Source organism: Mauremys mutica, chromosome 6, assembly GCF_020497125.1.
Source record: "Mauremys mutica isolate MM-2020 ecotype Southern chromosome 6, ASM2049712v1, whole genome shotgun sequence".
NCBI classification, from domain to species: Eukaryota; Metazoa; Chordata; order Testudines; family Geoemydidae; genus Mauremys; species Mauremys mutica.
Window position 1 is genome coordinate 33,152,863 of NC_059077.1, and position 19,815 is coordinate 33,172,677.

General features: G+C 43.6%; 1 protein-coding gene and 1 long non-coding RNA gene across 5 annotated transcripts in view; one reads left to right on the plus strand and one right to left on the minus strand.

Annotated features, from left to right (window-relative positions):
• SLC38A9 (solute carrier family 38 member 9) overlaps positions 1-19,815 on the minus strand; it is a 78,844-nt gene that overhangs the window by 34,883 nt on the left and 24,146 nt on the right. For all 4 annotated transcript variants that reach the window (XM_045021856.1, XM_045021855.1, XM_045021854.1 and 1 more), the window contains 8 exons: positions 19,543-19,675; positions 18,334-18,455; positions 18,132-18,195; positions 17,911-18,004; positions 17,209-17,379; positions 16,420-16,479; positions 10,665-10,865; positions 8,159-8,266 (listed from right to left, as the gene is read on the minus strand). In XM_045021856.1, the coding sequence (XP_044877791.1) occupies positions 8,159-8,266; positions 10,665-10,865; positions 16,420-16,479; positions 17,209-17,379; positions 17,911-18,004; positions 18,132-18,195; positions 18,334-18,455; positions 19,543-19,675 (953 nt within the window). The remainder of the gene's footprint in view (positions 1-8,158; positions 8,267-10,664; positions 10,866-16,419; positions 16,480-17,208; positions 17,380-17,910; positions 18,005-18,131; positions 18,196-18,333; positions 18,456-19,542; positions 19,676-19,815) is intronic.
• Positions 1,830-19,591, plus strand: LOC123373088. Its single transcript, XR_006580557.1, has 3 exons — positions 1,830-2,102; positions 3,242-3,365; positions 19,457-19,591. It is a non-coding gene; the product is annotated as an uncharacterized LOC123373088 (long non-coding RNA).

The following is a 19,815-nucleotide window of genomic DNA, read 5'->3' on the forward strand; positions in this document are numbered from 1 at the left end:
TTCTGCTTCTCAGCACTGCAGTTCATGGACATCCCAATGCCTTGATGGGGGAACCAGTTTTGGAGACACTGCGTGTGTACCAGCACAGGGAGGAGGACAGGAAAAGCTGTTTGCTGTGTGATAGACTCTGGTGATGCTCTCTGGATTAGTCAACAAGAGTTGAACTCTGAGGAGGCTGCTGACCCTCACTTTAGGAGGACAAGAGACATCTGTTGCTGTTTACAAAAGAGGGGATTCAAATGATTGCTTACAAAATAAAGGATTAGGAAAGCCTCAAGATACCATCTCGACTGCCCTTTAAATGGGAGAATAATGGGCACCAGCCAACCAATGTCTTTACCCCCCCGAAAACAGCACTGCTGTTTTTAGCATCATTCTCAGAAGTGTTCCATCCAGTAGATAGTAGTTCTGGGAATGCTGCTACTAGGCCAGGCATGCGAATTTCCTTAAGCTAGAACATCATTAAGCACCATTTTGAGAGGTAGTACCAAAGTACTAGCAAACAGATAGCTGGTCTAAAGTAATAGAGCACTTTTGTATCTCTGGGGCAGGGGTAGACAACCTATGGCACGGACACCGAAGGCGGCACGTGAGCCGATTTTCAGTGACACTCGCATTGCCCAGGTCCTGGCCACCAGTCCAGGGGGCTCTGCATTATAGTTTAGTTTTAAATGAAGCTTCTTAAACATTTAAAAAGCCTTATTTACTTTATATACAACAATAGTTTAATTATATATTATAAGACTTATAGATAGAGACCTTCTAAAAATGTTAATGTATTACTGGCACGCAAAACCTTAAATTATATATGATAGGATAACGGGCTTAGTCAATAGGTCAATTAAGTGCCACACTGGTAATTAGTACAATGGGTCAATGATAGGATATTGTTAGCCTTTTTCTAGAGGGTATAGCTGGAGAGTCTTGCCCGCATGCTCGGGGTTCAGCTGACCGCCATATTTGGGGTCGGGAAGGAATTTTCCTCCAGGGTAGATTGGCAGTGGCCCTGGAGGTTTTTCGCCTTCCTCCGAAGCATGGGGCAGGGGTCGCTTGCTTAAGGAGTGGGTGGATTGGCTTAGGTGGCCTGCATCTTGCAGGAGGTCAGACTAGATGATCATAATGGTCCCTTCTGATCTTGAATTCTATGATTCTTGAAGACTCGGCACACCACTTCTGAAAGGTTGCCGACCCTTGCTCTAGGGTGTTATGCTGGTTTCACTGTTTTTCCTTAATATCTTATTAGCAGTGAAGCAGTACCAATGCTAACTGAAAGAGAAGAAAAAAAAAAGTCTCACTTTAGGCTTAGTTCCCACTACTTTAATCCTAACAATAAATCACACTGGCAGATTCAAAATCACTCATTACCCTGTGTTGTATCCTTCCCACCATAGTGACATCAGTTGAAGCTATGCTGTATATATCATAGATGCAAGTTCTACATACATAAGTCTGGCATACTGGTCATCTTGGCATACTGGTCATCTTGGCATACTGGTCATCTTGCAGACAGAATTATAACAGCTTATGATGACATACAGCACTATGCGTTGCTGTAAATCAATCTATGCCAAGGCTGCTCAATAGAACATTGGGTCTGAACCTCAAGTGCACTTGAAACCAGTCTAGTTTCACATGACTGCTGGTTAGCAGCCCTGGGGTATGTTTGCTTGAGTTTTGTTCACATCCAGACTATTCAGCAAGCTTGGAGATGAACTTTTTTCGACCTGTTTGGATATGCATAAATACTCTGAACATTCTGAGACGGTTTGCTGATGCAATTCAAAATCAAAGAACGTTTTCAGACAAAGTTCAGTTTGGGGTTTCTCAGAGACAGGAGGCAGGGGGGCTGTATTTTAGTTGAGCTCCCTGATACAGCTGGATACACCATACACATTTTTAACCCTAGCCTCTGTGTCTGAAGGTATGTCTATACTACCCGCTGGATCAGCGGGGAGCGATCAATCCAGCGGGGGTCGATTTATCACGTCTAGTTGACCCCTGAGCGCTCTCCCATCGACTCCTGTACTCCGCCGCCGCGAGAGACACAGGCACAGTCGACGAGGGAGCGGCAACAGTCGACTCACCACAGTGAAGACACCGCGGTGAGTAGATCTAAGTACGTCAACTTGAGCTACGTTATTCATGTAGCTGAAGTTGCTTAACTTAGATCGATCCCCCGCTCTAGTGTAGACCAGGCCTGAGACTGTCAAGAAGCAGCCAACAGTAGCACTTCATCATTCTTAATTTCATTAGCTAGCTGGAAACCAACCAACCATTAGCTGGAAACCAATTATTTTAGGACTCATTTTAATCACACATATTACTATAGGATTTTGGCAAGGGAAAAGCTCCCAGGATCCAAGTCCTAACTTCTGGATGTGTGGATAGCAGTCCACCTTACCTATACAAGTCATGCATCAGAGCAAAGACATAACCTTTTTGTCTCATTAGCTGACTCTGAGTGGCCCAGACTACCAAGTTACTCTGAATTCCATCTGTCAGTGGAAATAATGCCATACCATCAGAGGTATGTCATTATTCTAGAGCTCAGGCATCAAATGCTTTGAGTGGAAATTGTTACAACAAATAAAACTAACTGGCTTGTCCCTAAAATACTCCTCTTCATTCCCAGTCCTCTCCCTCTGCTGCATTTAGAGAGAAGGTTAGATAGCACTGACATGACGCTTTGTGTGTTGATGATCTCAGAATCTCGAGATCATTAGCCCAGTAGGATCCTTAGGGACTTACCAACCACATTCTTGCACCTTGTACACCCTAAAGGCATATGTTCTGGTCTTGTGTACAGCTGTACCCAGCAAGAATTTACTGCCTCTGAGATGAGTGTTGCGACCAGAAAGGAAAGTTATTTTGGCTGAGATAAAGGAACTACTTTATCCATATTCCCCCTTGTTGCCTAGTATTGAGGTCCTCTTTCCAAGAACAGGCACCACTGATCTCCATTCATGAAAACATTGAAGAACAAAAATCAGAGGCTAGGTACTAGCTGGAAAACTGATTTTAGAGCAGTATTCTTAGCCAGGAATACACAGAACACACTGGCCAGTGTCTAGTTTCTCACCTTCTACACCAGTGCAATTTGAGTTTAATGAAACTAAATCCACACACAACCCTCTCTCCTCCCGCAAAAAACACCACCACACAACTGTGGCTGTGTAATACCTACATAATACTTTTCAGTGGTAGAGAAGTATATTCAGATAATGTCTCTATCTTATTTCAGCTTTCTTTGCAAGACTCATCACCCTCCAGCAATGAGTCAGTTAACATAGCTGAAAAAACATTCCAGAGAAGTTTGTAGCAAATTTCATGGAAATACAGCCCGTGGTGTCAAGCTGTCATTCGTGGTAATGGCAAACTTATTTCCTCATGTTCCAGTAAAATTAATGTAGTGATTTTATTTGGCTTTTACTGACAAGTATATATTTTCTAGAAGCATTTTCCTATTTATTAATCCCCCTCTATGCAGAGAGTGTCTCGCTACAGATTAATAAATTGGTTCACTAGCTCTGGGCCTGTTGGGTCCTAGATGCCCAATAACCTAGAGCTACACACACACACACAAAAAAAAAAAAAAAAAAAAGACTCCCACTTGGGCAGCTACAGGTGGAAGAGACCTCACCCCGGCCATTAGAGATAGGCCAAGCTACACACACAAATTGTACAGGCCATAGAACTTGCCCAAAATAACTTCTAGAGCAGATCTTTTAGTAAAAACAGCCAATCGTGATTTAAAAACCTGATAGTGATGGAGAATCAACCACAACTGTTGGTAAATTGTTCTAATGAATTAATTACTCACTTAAAAATGTACACCTTATTTCCAATTTGAACTATCTTGTTTCAACTTCCAGCCATTGGATCATGTTATACCCTTTCTCTGCTAGTCTGAAAACCCGCAATAGCAAATATTTGTTTCCATTGTAGGTACTTCTACACTGTAATCAAGTCATACCTTCTCTTTGTTAAACTAAATAGATAGAGCACCTGGAGTCTATCACTATAAGGAAGATTTTCTAATCCTTTAATAATTCTCGTGGCTCTTCTCTAAACCCTCTCCAATTTATCAACCTTCTTCTTGATTTGTGGACACCTGTAGTGGTGCCTTCTCTCGGCCCCTCCACAAATGCAGTCAGAGACCAACTGAAGTGCGGCACCCGTGTCCTTTTATTGTTTGTGTCCGTTCCCACCACCTATTATTTACAGATATTTACAGAGACCAGCACTCTGGGAGACTACTAACTAGAGCCCACACTCCTCCCTTTCCTGTCTCCCCCTGCTCCCTGTCTTAGCCAGCTTTATAGGGCAGGCTGGCTACCCAGGCCGATCCACTCTGGTAATTAGGGCATAGCCCCTCAGCCAGCCCAACTAATACTCTTCTTCCTCTGGAACAGGGCTAACAGGGGACTGGCTTGTTTCTCCTAGCCAGCACCCTGTTACAACACCTGAACTGGACACAATATATTTCAGCAGTAGTCACACTAATGCCAAATACTATCTACTATTACCTGATATTTCCCTGTTTATGCAGCCATGATCGCATCAGCCCTTTTGGCCACAGCATTGCGCAGGGAGCTCATGTTCAGTTGACTATCCACCACGACCCCAAAATCTTGTTCAAAGTCACTGCTTTCCAGGAGAGAGCCCCTCATTCTGTAAATATGGCCTACATTTTTTCCCCCCAGATGTATACATTTAGCCATATTAAATGCATAGTGTTTACTTGCACTCAGTTTATGAAGCGATCCAGATAGCTCTGTATTAGTGACCTGTCTTCATTTATTTACCACTTCAATTTATGGGTCAAGTGAAAACTTTCAGTGACATTTTCACGTTTTCTTCCAGATCATTGACAAAAATGTTAAATAGCATAGGGACAAGAACAGATCCCTGCGGGAGCCTACTAGAAACACACCTGCTCGAGGATGATTCCCCATTTGCAATTACATTTTGAGACCTATCAGCCAACTTTTAATCCATTTAATATATGACAGGCTAGTTTTATACTGTTCTAGTTTTTTTTTTTTTAAATCAAATGTCATGTGGTATCAAGTCAAACACCTTGTAGAAGTCTAAGTATATTACATCAGCACGGTTAGCTTTATCAATGAAACTTGAGATTACAAAAGAGATCAAGTTAGTTTGACAGGATCTGTTTTCCATAAAGTCATGTTAATTGGCATCAAAGAATTAAAGGAGGGTAATGTAATTATTAATCGATTCCTATATCAACCATTCTAATATCTTGCCAGGGACCTATGAGAGACTGTCAGGCCTATAGTTAACCAGGTCATCCCATTTATGCTTTTTAAATATTGGACTTCTGGAACTCCTCAGTGTTCCAAGACTTATTGACAAAACATTAATGGTCCAGAGAGATCTTCAGCAATTCTTTTAAAACACTTGGACACAAATTCTCTAGACCTGCCGATTTAAAAATGTCTAACTTTAGTGGAATGAAAAAAGAGCAGCTACTGGTTTCTCAGGAGGATGTAAGAGTATAATCATCATATGTTGATTTTCCAAATGCAGAACAGAAATATTTATTGAACACTTCTGCCTTTTCTGCATTATTGATAATTCTGTAATTTCCATCTAGTAATGGACCAATACCATTGTTAAAATTATTTTTGTTCCTAACATATTTAAGCACTTCTTATTGTCCATAACTCTGCTGACCATAGATTTCTCCATGTGTCCCTTATCAATTTTCTACCATTCCAAGCTTTTAATTTATATTCATTATCATAAGCTTCCCCTTTCTTCCATTTGTTCTATATTTTTACAGCTGCCCTCACTTCCCCTCTAAACCAGGTGTTTTTTTTAAAAACACAAAACTAAAAAAAACCCACGTACAATAGTCTTCCTCGATTGTGGATTTTTGACTGATCTCTAACTGATCCTAATCAATGTCCTAATGGAGGAAGTGAGTGACACTTTGTGGCAATGGTGGACATTTAACTTCACTGATTAGACAGATTCCACCACTGCTCATCATTTGTGGAACCATCCACCATATAGTCCTCTTTTATTGTACTATATCCATTTAAAATTTCCTCACATCTTTGATTATCCTAGTTGTCCTCTTCAGGTCATCGTTCTTTGTCGTAACAATAGCCAATGTCGCATTTATAAAGTTGTTGTTGTAACTTGTATCATGACTGGGAAACCTATGTATTTCTTTCTTCTGAAAAGCAGTACACAGAAGGAAGATGGAAACCCACCAGGGAAACCAAATGTACCAGATGGATGAATGTCCCCGAGCTTCAAATTAATATTTAATTATTGACTCAAGCATAATGAAGGGCAAAATTACTCCCCGATTCCCAGATGAATTCAGAACGATCTAATTAGATACTATACGCATACATCTCTTCAGAGCTCCAATGTAATGCTGCCTCTTGTAAAGAGAGGCATGACCTTAGTGTCTCTTCCCAAGTCTTCCACAAGAAAGTGTTTGTGACACCCTATATACATGGGCGCCAACTTATATGGGCTTGTGGAGCTAAAGCCCCAGGAATATTCACAATCAGGGGCTCTGCTCCACCAATATTTGGAGCTAGGTTTCGCGTCTTTAAATCCCAGCTGCAGCCGGGAGTCAGAGGGCTCTGGGCTGCCCGCTGCGGCGGGGAGCCCAGAGCCCTTTAAATCCCAGCCGCGGCCGGGAATCAGAGGGCTCTGGGCTGCCTGCAACCGCGGGGAGCCCAGAGCCCTTTAAATCCCAGCCGCGGCCGGGAATCAGAGAGCTCTGGGCTGCCGGCAGCAGCGGGGAGCCCAGAGCCCTTTAAATCCCAGCCGCGGCCGGGAATCAGAGGGCTCTGGGCTGCCCGCTGCGGCGGGGAGCCCAGAGCCCTTTAAATCTCAGCCGCGGCCGGGAATCAGAGGGCTCTGGGCTGCCCGCAGGGGCAGAGATCCCAGAGCCCTTTGAATGCCAGCCGCGGCGGCTGGGATTTAAAGGGCTCAGGGCTCCCCGCGGCTGCCAGCAGCTCAGAGCCCTTTGAATCCCAGCCCCTGGCCGCTGATTGCCCCCTCCCCAGACCCCTGCCCCAACTGCCCCCCAGGACCCCCACCCCCTATCTAAGCACCACTGGTCCTTGTCCCCCGATTACCCACTCCCGAGACCCCTGCCCCTAACTGCCCCTTGGGACCCCAGCCCCTATCTAAGCCTCCCTTCTCCTTGTCCCCAACTGCCCCCTCCTGAGACCCCACCAACTTCCCCCCAGGACCCCACCCCCTACCTGTCCCCTGATAAACCCCCTGGACTCCCATGCCTATCCAATTGCTGCCTGTCCCCTGACTGCCCCTCCGAACCTCTGCCCCATCCAACCCCCCCTGCTCCTTGTCCCTTGACTGGCCCCTGGAACTCCCTACCCCTTCTCCAACCTTGCGGCACTGACGCGTTGTAGCTTCATTTTATATCGGCTTACAGGGCGGGAGCGGGGGGGCACCACCATTTTGGGCCCCACCAAAAATTATACAAACCTGCCGCCTATGCCTATATATTGAACTGTAATATCCCTTAAACAACTGGCAACCAATGCTGCCAAGAAGAGACAGAGAAAGGTATACGCCAGTTAATGGGAGTTTAAAAATACAGGGCTAAATTATGGGTTGAGGACCACGAGAAAGTGGGGAGTAGGTGTGAGGTGCACTTGGACACATGGGGATGGGTACCATATAAGAACTTAGTGGAGTACTTGCTACACTTTATAAATCAATCTCTCTTAGGTTTGTCTATAGTGAGCACTACTTTAATAATGAAGCATGGAAAAAGGTGCCAGCACACAGGAGTGATGGGATCATGGCCTCACCTTGCCTACCCACAGACAAGTTTTCTCTGAGCTGGTGCATAGTGGAGGTACCAGGCAATGACTAGCATTCAACCCTTGTGTTTCTGGACCCCAGGCAGCAATTTTATTACTATCTCCTGTGAAGGAGAACTGGGAAGGAGGAAGAAAGGGGTTCCCTGTACCTTTGTCATTCAACCTTCAGAAGGCACTAATAAGCACATTTACTTACCTATTGTACCTCACAGGGATGTTGGGAGGATAAAAATGAAGGTTTATAAAGTGCTTTAAAGATTAAAAGCACAATATACATGCTTAAAATTAATCACTGTGTTTAATTTTAGCTCTCTTACCTGGTACAAAAAATTCATCAGCTGTAAACCAGTTGAATTCTAAATGGAATCCCAGATGTGCAGCCTTCAGAGTAACAAGAAAAACTAAGTAGACAACTGAAACAGTACCTACACACACAAAAGAGACAATCAACCATCATCATCAGGATAAACTGTGATAGAAAATTATTTATGGTCCATTCTACATTGGCTCTCTCTAGTTAGTTGCCACCAGCCCAAAGAAATTGGGGTGCTAGTCATCCTGAAGACTGCAGGACAATCCCAAATTTTAAACACTAGTTCTGTGATCCCAAATCACCTTTTTTCCTTGTAAAGAGAGAGCTGCTGCACTACATCCATTTATTTAAATTTTAAGTGAGTCTAGTTCCCTCGATAGGTGCTGGATTAATAACCCAGGAAACTAATGTCCCCAATTATCCACAGCACTGGTTGAGCATGGGCAGCAGCAGAATGAGATTCCCAACCAACTTCCTCCAGCGTACCTGCAGGGACTATCACTCGTAGTGCAAAGTAGCTTTCTCCAGACCCATTTAGTTGTTGGCCTTTTGGGTGAAATAATTCACCAAGATGCCAATTAGGGCCAACTGCAACTGTGAACTCTCCAGTAAGACCAGGATTGACACTAGCTGCAGTGACCTTTGGTCACTTCTGACTTATACCTCATCTGAGCTAGCAACCTAGACATGCCAGGATCCACATTTTATTAGATCATTCCCAGGAGTCATACAATGTCCCATGGAGACACAGAGGATCACATATAAAATCAGAGATGGGTAACAATACCAAGTCTACAGCCTTAGTCTGACTACAACTGCATGAGAATGTGCAGTTCTGGCCCCCCCAGTTTAAGAATAGAGGGAAAGAAACCCAGAAAATTATAAAGAAGGGCAATAATAATTATTCAGAGACTGAAAAATAATCTGTCCATTTATTTTAATGCTATAAAATTGAGATGTACCCTGATGCTACAATGATGAGCATCAGAGAAAAGCTTATAAATATATGTGGGGGGGAAGTGCAGGATTTATATGCCATATATACTCGACCATAAGCCGGTTTGTTTATAAGCTGACCCCGCCCCTTCACCCCCAAGATGGATAAGTAAAAGTGGAAAAATTTTATGACCCCTTCATAAGACGACCCTATAATTCAGGGGTCAGCAAACTGGCTCCCACGCCATCAGGATAAGGCGCTGGTGGGCCGAGATGGTTTGTTTACCTCGAGCGTCCGCAGGCACGGAGGTAAACCTAAGTAAACAAAGTGTCCCGATACGCCAGCTGCTTACCCTGACAGGCTGGGACAGCAACTAGTGGGGAAATTTTTTTTTGGCGGGCGGGGGAGAAGCTGGGAGTCAGGGGGGTAACCCGTGACCACCCTCCACATGACCCCACCTCTAGCCCGGGACCCCGTGGGACCACCCCCCACATGACCCCACCCCTAGCCCGGGACTCTCCCCATCCCATCCCTTCCCACCTTATCTGGGGAGGGCCAGGGGAGAATGTCTCTGACCTGGCTAGAGCTGCTCCCGAGGCTGCAGGGAGAGCAGCCTGGCCAGAATCTGGCACCGCCTCTTCCCTTTTGTGTCTGCTGGCTGTGCTGCCTCTCCTTGCTCCCTCTGTTGGGGAGAGGGGCTGTGTCCCACCTCTCCCTCTCTACACCTGTTCATAAGCTGATCCCCTTCTCTGGTGCTTCCCTTTTTTACTAAAAAAGTTCGGCTTATGAACGAGTATATACACAACAGTTTAGAAAACAGGCTGCGGGGGAAGACAGGATTTCAGTTGAGAACTATCTTCAAGGTAACAATAAATGAAAGGAATTATTCATTCACTGAATATGAAGAACAAGTTAAGGAATGAAATAAGAAAAAAGAGTTCTGAACATGAAGATCAATTTAAAGCTAACATGCTGCACAATCTCCTAATGTTCTAAACTGGCCTAGGTTTCTGTATGTCTACAGACACAAACAAACAAACAAACAAAACAATCAATTTGCTGACTTAAAAATAAAGCCAAACACTGAAAGGCAGATGCACTACACCATAACTTATTATACGTAATGCTTTATAAGCAATTTCAGTTTTCAGTATTCTATAAGGTATTAGTTTTGAATTGTTAAATAATTAACAATGAGATAATGGAAGACTATTTTCAGTCATGAACACAAGGGAGGGTTGAGATTCTGCTGAATGCTGTTGTTCTGATATTATTTTCTATGTAAAACGCTAGTAAGAACAGTGTATATTTAACCACTTCATATTTACTCTAAATACAATGAAACCTATTTAAAGGGTTACCCAAGGGAGCAGCAATACCCAACTCCCTTGCAGAGGCTGATCATTCTCTAAAGGTCAAACAAAACAGTACTGGAAACCTTGGAGATATTTCAAAGAGTTTGCTTAAGACAAGGAGTTGGCCACTGGAGGTGGGGTCATTACTACAGGTTTCACTGTATTTGCTATGTATTTTAACAATAATAAACGAACAATCCAGGAATGTTATTACCTACCTAGGATGTTAAATTTGGCAAAGAAAGAGGGAGACTTAAGATTTAGAAGGGGCAGAACAACAACAATCAGATAAAATGGCACAGTTCGTGATTTGCTCCACCACTCCTCAAACAGCTCAAAACCTGTGCTGTTGTTGACAAAAGGAAACAGCCCACTTTTGTTGCCTCGTTGATCCTCACTGGCAGTACCTGGACAGATGACTGAAAGAACAAACAACAGGGCTTGTTTACACAAAAGCTATGCAATGAATCAACAAATTCAGTACCTAATCTCCAAGGGAGTAAAGTTTACCACTGGGAGCCTAGGAGCACTCAGAAGCAGCACTCTGGCAGCTCAGCTGCTGCTCCTCTGCTTGCCTCCATCCATTACGGCTCACCACTAAGGCTACATTATGCTTGGCGCTGGAGGTGTGATTCCCAGCTTGAACAGAATATATTTGTGCTACGGCACTAAAAACAGTAGTGTAGCCCCTACAGCATGTGCAGCGGCAAGCAGTGGCACAGGCTAAGTGCCCTGAGCCTAAACCCACTAGATTTCGTAGGGGTGTACTTGGAGCAGTTGGCTTGTGCTGCCACTGCCCATGGTATCGTGGCTACACTCCTATTTTTAGCATACTAGCTTGATGAGAACTAGCATGAGCATGTCTATGTGAGCTGGGAATCATTCCCCCAGCTCCAAGTGCAGACATAGCCTAAGTTTTCACTGCTGGGCCATACCCAATTCTCCCTGCACTCTCAGCTGGTACCTCCTTCACCTCAGCACTGAGTGCAGAGAGTTGACATAACTTAACAGCTGAATGTGAGGATAGGCAATACCAACTAGGCCTGCAGTCTGAGCTGACTGCTACACAGGATCAACATCCAGTGGCATGGATGCAGGACATGCATGCATAGCTGTCTGTATGCATGAGTGTGTGCGTGTAGCTGTGTTTACTCCATTGTGCATACATGTGTTCCTCTGTGTGTGTGTGTGTGTGTGTGAGCAGCTTGCCTGTGCTGCAGTGTATGCACACATAGCAGTGTCTGCAAAGCTGCCTCTGTGCATATGAGCAAATACATGGCTGAATGCATGTCTGAGTGCATAAGTGAACATATCTGGCTGTGCGTGTAAGCTGGGTGCATGGGTGCCTGTATTAACAGTAGTGCACACATGGTTTTGTACACATCAAGAGAATAAATACAATCAGTGGCTGTTCTAAAACTCTTGAATTAACATAAGTTACAGTGTCATATTGTTGGTGTACCAACCACAGCCACCAAACGTTAGGGAGGATGAGACACCTAGAACAGGAGACCCTTAAAATGTTTACATTTTAACTTATGGAGTGTACTTGGGGCTTTTCGTGGAAAAATGTCAACAGCAATTCCTATCTTATATGTTGAAATATGAACCTGTTCTAATGTTCTCCTAGTCTCCATTTATACCTTCGTACTTCATAATGCTTTATACCCTGTTAATCTCTTCCTCCCACGCTGGCAGCATGCCTGCCAGGTTACAATAACCTAAAGACAAAACTCTAGACAGTGTTTTGACTTTTCTGAAATTTAAACAGAGTCATTTTAATTACTGTTTTCTAATTGGTTTTCTCTCCATTGTTTTACAAACCCTTGAAAAATGCTTTTGTCACTACTGATTTGAACCCTTTCTGATTAGCAGAGAAGTATTCAGGGCTGCCAAGTGACATTCAAGCATCTGACAGCCCTGTTCTGCCTGCCTCCGAAGCTGCAGTTGCACCGTTTGGTCACTGGAGAAGATTGTGGCACACGGCTTCAGGCAGCCTGACAAAATGTCTGCTTCTCCTCTGACTGCACCTTCTGCTGGCGCTGAATGGGGAAAGGTGCGGCAATAGTGAGAGAAAGTGCAGGAGCAACCAGGGTGGCAGCAATAGTAGTGAGTAACCTGGCTGGCGGGGACAGTAAGTGACAGAGCCCCTGAGTGCCTCAGCCACTTCCCAGATTGGAGAGGAACGTCTTGGGGAGTCCAGCCACCAGTTCCCCAGAGAGACTCCGGTTCCCACCACATGTCTAGTCTGAACAGCAGAACAGGGTGTTGATTGACTCCCTCACTTCACAGGAATCTGCCTCAGATCTCCAGGAAACTCTCATGGAGATACCGAGCAATCTGCTGCCGCAGGTTCTTCAGCAGAGCTGCTTTGTTTCTTGCCCCATTAAGGGTAACTTTCCCGCACCACTCTGACGTCACTGTGGGGTGGAACTATTGCTGCACATACACAAGCCACATAAGGGCCAGGGCAGAAGCTGCAGTCTTGGAGAAGCCCCTCCCTTGATTCCCTGCTCATCCTCAGCAGTGAGATATCTTCCCTAATGAACACAGCCTGTGGAAAATGTGGTGACAGTAATGATTATAAGGCCCCCCCTACAGTACTGGCTCTCCCCAAGAGCGACGTGCCCGGTGTACAGTACATTCCTGGAACACTGATTTCCCCTGCCCCTGCGGTTACTCACCATTTTGGGGGTCTTGGGGCTCATGTGTGCTTGCCTGGGGTCAGCCAGTTAGTGACAGGTATGTGAATAGTGGCTGTGTTTTAAAATCAGTGGTCTCTGTGTTGCAACCAATACTGTTTCTGTAAAATGTTGCATTTTGGCTTCACATATGTGACCTTGGGAGCCCAGCCTCCCTCTTTGTTATCACCGGCTGAACAGAATTAGAAAGTGGCCACAAAGAACTAAAGAGACTTTCTATGTGAGGTCATGATGCACTCTGTGGCCAAAAAACAAGAATTGAAAGAGTGGTGGGACAGTGAGAGGAGAATGTGAAGCGTCAGAACGAAGCCATGGAGTGGCTCTTACACGTTATGGAGCACCAAGTGGACACGCTCCAGGTGCTACTAGCACTGCAAACTGAGGAGCTCTGCGCCCGCCCTCCCCTGCTGCCGCTGTCACAAAACTCTTTCCCATGCCACACCCCCCCCCACACACACACCCCCCCCCACAAACTCTTAACCTCTTGGCTACAGTCTGTACCTGCTGCATTCTACTCCTACCCCGTACTCCCAGTACCCACTGCACTCAACCCCCATCCCTCTGCAGTTTAGCCCTGCTGAAGTACAGTGCCCACTGCACTGTACTTCAAAGGACAAGGCTGCATACGATACCTGGACATACACAAATCTTTAACCATCCCAGGACCCCACCTCCTCCTGGGACCTTTCCTTCCCCCATCCCCCTCAGTGCTGATGTGTTTTTTTTTGTCTGTCTCTCTCTCCTCCAGTTGTGGTTTTTTAAATAAAATAATTGGTTTGATTTGAAGGCAATCTTTATTCCATTAACTGAAAGCAAACAGAGCCCTGCAAAGCAACAGGCAATTTTCTTACACCTTCATAGTGCATCATCTGCACCAATCACAATCACCTCCTCGCATTACAAGCGCTGCACTCCTGAGCATAGCAACAAATATTAGTGGCTTTCAGCTTCAAATTGCTGCCTCAAGGCATCCATGATCCTTATGGCCCCACACTGAGCCCCTCTAATAACCCTGGTCTCTGGCTGTTCAAATTCAGCCTCCAGGCGCTGAGCCACAGCTGCCCACCCCGAGTGAAGCTTTCACTGTTCCCTTCACAGATATTATGGAGCATACAGCACCCAGCTATGAAGCATAGGAATATTGTCATCAGCCAGGTCCAGCCTCCCACATAGGCAGCGCCACTGGGCATTTAAATGGCCAAAAGCACACTCAGTCATTCTGTACTTGCCCAGCCTGTTGCTGAACCGCTCTTTACTGCTGTCAAGGTGCCATGTGTATGGCTGCATAAGCCACGGCATTAAGGGGTAGGTGGGTCTCCCAGGATCCCAATGGGAATTTCAACTTCCTCTACGGTGATCTTCTGGTCCGGGAAGAAAGTCCCTGCTTGCAGCTTCCTGAATAGGCCGAAAGAGGTGTGCATCATGCACCTTTCCAGGCCAGCCTGTGTTATTGTCCTTGAAATGCCCACAGTGATCCACAAGTGACTGGAGAACCATTGAGAAATACCCCTTGTGATTAATGTACTCGGTGGCTAGGTGGTCTGGTGCCAGAATTAGAATATGCATGCAATCTATTGCCCCTCCACAGTTAGGGAAGCCCATCTGTGCAAAGCCATCCACAATGTCACACATGTTGCCCAGAGTCATGGTCTTTCAGAGCAGGATGTGATTATCAGCCCTGCACACTTCCGTCAATACACGTCCAACAGTAGACTTTCCCCACTGGTTAGTGACTGATCAGTAGCAGTCTGGAATAGCCAGCTTCCATAGCAATCGCCACGCACTTCTCCAACAACAGGGAAGCTCTCATTCTCATATCGTTGCACTGCAAGGCTGGGGTGGTTTTCCTCATCCGAAAGTTCTGCAGCCTCTGCTTGTCATCCCAGACGTGCATGACTATGTGATACCACCACTTAGTGCTTATTTCCCAAGCACTGTGAATGACAGAAGCAATCTCTTGTCGTAGCTACTACATGTGGCGAGATCAATATCGCACTCCTCTTGCCTTTGTAGTTTAAGGAATAACTCCACTGCCACTTGTGACATGTTGGTCAGAGAAAGCAGCATATTGGTCAACAGTGCAGGATCCATTCCTGAAGACCGAAAAGGCAGAGTGTGCAGTACACAAACCATTGAAAGATGGTGACAAATGTGGACTGAAGCACAGGGATTGCTGGGATGCAAAGCAATGCTTCACAGGGCATTGGGACAGGACCTAGGATGCCCTGCGACCTCCTCCGCCTTCCCACAACTCTTAGCGGCAGAAGAGGAAGAGATGCTCTGTGGGATAGCTGCCCAGAGTGCACTGCTGCGAACACTGATGCAAGTGCCACAAGTGTAACATGTTATTGCTCAGGTAGCTGACAGTGTGAACACACAAAAGCGGTTTCCCTTCAGTGCTCTCTGAGTGGTGCTGTAACTGCTGGCGCTGTAACTCTGCCAGTTTAGACATACCCAGAGTTAGTGTGGGTTTTTAGTGTAGGGCTGTGTAAAGTATTTGCAGAGTACAAAAACCCATTCAAATTCAAGATAAATTTGGGTTTTACGATGAAAGGCTCCCAGAGCTGGGCGGAGTGTTCCCTCAGCCTCTCCTGTTCTTACAGGAAACTCCAGGCTCCAGGATTTCCCTCTTAACTGCTCGTGAGGGAGATACGCCCTCGAGCTTACAGAGAGTTCTTCTTCAGGTCTGAATTTTCACCCTGAAGATCTGAAGAAGAGCTTTATGTAAGCTCAAAAGCTTGTCTCTCTGACCAACAGAAGTTGGTCCAATAAAATAAATTACAGTAGGACAGTGGTTCTCAACCTAGTTACCATTGTGGCCCACATCCAATACTGCCTGTATGGCCCATAGGATGTCACATAGCTGTGTGCTGATTGGGCCGCACATCTCATTTGTAAGCTTAAAGTACATAATCAGGCAGCAGCAGAGACCAAAAAAAAAATTAAACAGTACAGTACTGTGTTAAATGTAAACTACTAAAAAAAATATAAAAAGAAAGCAGCATTTTTCTTCTCCATAGTAAAGTTTCAAAGCTGTACTGTATTAAGTCAATGTTCAGTTGTAAACTTTTGAAAGAACAATCATAATGTTCTGTTCAGAGTTACGAACAACCTCCATTCTTGAGGGGTTCGTAATTCTGAGGTTTTACTATACCTCACCCTCCTGCTCTCTCTAATATATCTTTGGACCGACATGGTTACAACAACACTGCATATAATATCCCTTAGAGTTATTTTATTGTGGAACATAGTACTATTGTGCGTTTCTTACCTCTATTACTCCCATTAGTACCAGGAACAAGATCTGTTATGTTGATGTCATGAACATAATCTGTAAATAAGAAAAACAATCTTACTATGATTGCTCTACTCCTGCTGCTATCCTGTTCCTTCTTTCTGTAAATGTATGGAACTGAAATGAGAGAGGTAGAATAGAGTTTTGCAGTGTCTCACCAACTCCCAAATTAATAGTCTCAATCCCATCTAAAGATACCGGATTATTTCACTTGCAGCTTGATTGTCTATCTCCACAATATTAAAAGCAGCTTTAGATGACATGGGTCATTTACTGGTGTGAGTTCTCATATACCCATTGAACTTCTCCCATAGCTATGAGAGATTCTCCAGTGATTCAGGGCATTATAACCCATGATAAACATCAGAACATTGTCTTCTTTGTATAAGATGCCTTGCTTTACCTCTGTGAAAAACTCATTCTCATTCACTGAATTAAAGAAGTCCATAGGGCCAAATCTGTTGTGTGTATGTATATCACTATAGACCACACACACAGAACAAGCAGAAGATAAAAAAAAAAAAAAAAAAAAAAAGTCATCCTTGCTTTGTGATGCTCTTTAAAGAAAGTCTAACTGGAAATCACTCAAAGAAAGGCATGCACCTGGAGAATTATAGAACTTTTAGAGAGGTTATAATTATGGTGCCCAAAATTAAATTTCTCTGGTGCTACAAAAAAACACCCTGATTTTAACAATTTGTTCCTGTGTTTCAATACCTAGAATTTTGATTCAAACCAAATTGAGAGACAAACACTGATACTTACTGTATATAAATTTTCCTGTGTTGAACAAGAAGTTGGACATAAGTACCCAGTAAATAACCATGGCTCCAACAAGAGACACCATTGAAAATAAAAGACTGGACCATTGACCAAAGGATCCAAAATAGTACTTGCAAACATCTGGGAATTCCCAGTTTGAGGTATCTATTAAAGCTGAATAAAGACAAGAATACAAAAATTTAAAAAGGGTGATTAAACATGAGAATACTCTGATTAAGAGAGATTGTGCTGTTTATATAAAACTCTGACTCAAAGTAAAAAAGTCTCCTTCTACTGCTAGATAAATGCCACCAACTTAAAGTACAACACTTGTCAGGGGACAACATTCTGTTCCATAACTTGATTTCTATTACATCAGATGGTTGGTGGAGTTTGACTGAAGGAGTTCAGAGGTGGTTAAATTTGCTTAAAAAGAAACAGGTCCCTATAAATTCAAGAGGTAATATGACAGGTGGAGATGGGCCCCAAGACACAAAGTCTCAAACCAGAACCCAAACTTCCCCAAAGTTCAGGGGGATCCAAATGAGGAGTTTTTGTTTGAGTCCCATATCTAACGATCAGTAAATCAAAGAAATATTCAGACAAAACACTGGCAGAAACACAAACAGTAATAATAAAAATCATCATCATTCAAGATCTCAAACTTTACTCAAGAACACTTTGTGTAATGCAACAGATTCTTACGTATCATTGTCCGTGATTTCACAACTCTGTAACAGCAATAAAGTGTCAAGCTGCCCATTAGCAAGATCAAACAGATTCCAGTGGTAAATCCTGCCTGTTTAAGAAGAGAACTACATTTATATTTTTGCACATTAACGATAAATGTTGATGCAAATGGAACAAAAGAACACTGTAAATGGTTTTCCATGCAAATATTTTTTTCTAATAAACATTGATCTTACCTGTTTTATTCCCCATGGCATACTTAGTATAGATGTGCCCATCATCGTATTCCAGATCATAAATCTGAAGAACACAGAGAATTAAGGAGCATTGTTATTTCATTCCACCTTTTTAGAAAAACATAAAAGTTATTAAATTTCAATAGACAACTTCCAATATAATGCAATTTTGGGCTACCATACAAGAAAGTATTTAACATACATTGTCACTATGCTGGAGTTTTTGCCATAACCATCAGTGCAACCATCGATTTTGAAAGCAGTTCCTAATGGACTATACACATAAATTTCTTCTGGCGCTGGAAGTACATGATCAGGAGCAATCTAATAGATGGATAAAACAAGATGTATTAATAACAAAGAATCTCTGATGTTTCAGTTATACTAAGCAAACTACTTACTATAAGAAAAACATGAAACTTTTCAAGCAGATCTGTTCTATTTTTAAAGAAAAATTGATGGCTGAATTATTCTTCTGTAGAATACAGCATTTGCTCTTATCCACATCACAATCCACCAACTACTTTATGAAAATATTTTCTCAGTGACAAGCTATACACAGAAAATGCCCTAAGTTATCAGGCTTGGATACCTAAATTTAGGTGCATAGATTTCCATGTTGACAACTTAAATATGTATTTATGAAAGTTCTGGTGACAAAGTATTAAGACTGGGCCAATATTGTAAGACTCCGGATTGTTTGCATATCTTAGTCATATTTTTCCAATCACCTAAGAAGGCAGTTGTAACTTGTGGTTCTATGTAAAATCAAGCATGCTCAGCCAGTAAGACCTAATTTAGAAGCAATCCTCAAGGTTTATGGAGGGGATGTTATAATGGGATAGCCTAATTTTGGCAATTAATTAGTCTTTGACTACTGGCAGTAAATATGCCCAATGGCTTGTGATGGGATGTTAGATGGGGTGGGATCTGAGTTACTACAGAGAATTATTTCCTGGGTGTCTGGCTGGTGAGTCTTTCCCACATGTTCAGGGTTTAACTGATCGCCATATTTGGGGTCGGGAAGGAATTTTCCTCCAAGGCAGATTAGCAGAAGCCCTGGGGGGTTTTGCCTTCCTCTGCAGCATGGGGCACGAGTCACTTGCTGAAAGATTCTCTGCAACTTGGAGTCTTTAAACCATGATTTGATGACTTCAATGGCTCAGGCACAGCTTTGATACTGGAGTGCGTGGGTGAGATTCTGTGGCCTGCATTGTGCAGGAGGTCAGACTAGATGATCATAATGGTCCCTTCTGACTTTAAAGTCTATGAACTCTATGAGCTAGGTTTGTTTTAACCGGGGTTTTTCCCTTTTTATTTTTCAGATGTAAATTGCAGAAGTCGGGCACCCACTACACCCTGCATGTCATGTCCATTGATTAATGGCATCTTTAACCCATCCTTTCCTTACCAGTGCCCTATCTGAAGGAGAAGTGAGCTTGCTATAGTAATGAATCCGCTTATTCATCGCTGAGGCTTCATCTGTAACTCTGTGTGTGTCATCATTCACACTAACAATATTTGAAGGCTCTACGTGGAATGGCCTAAAGGGAAAAGGCACAACAAAAAACCTTTATGAAACTTAACAGAAGAGAAATAAATTAAATATTCAGAAAATGATTTTGTATCCCTCAGGAATAGACTACCATCCATTAACACATTGCAACTCCTTAATGCACTGCTT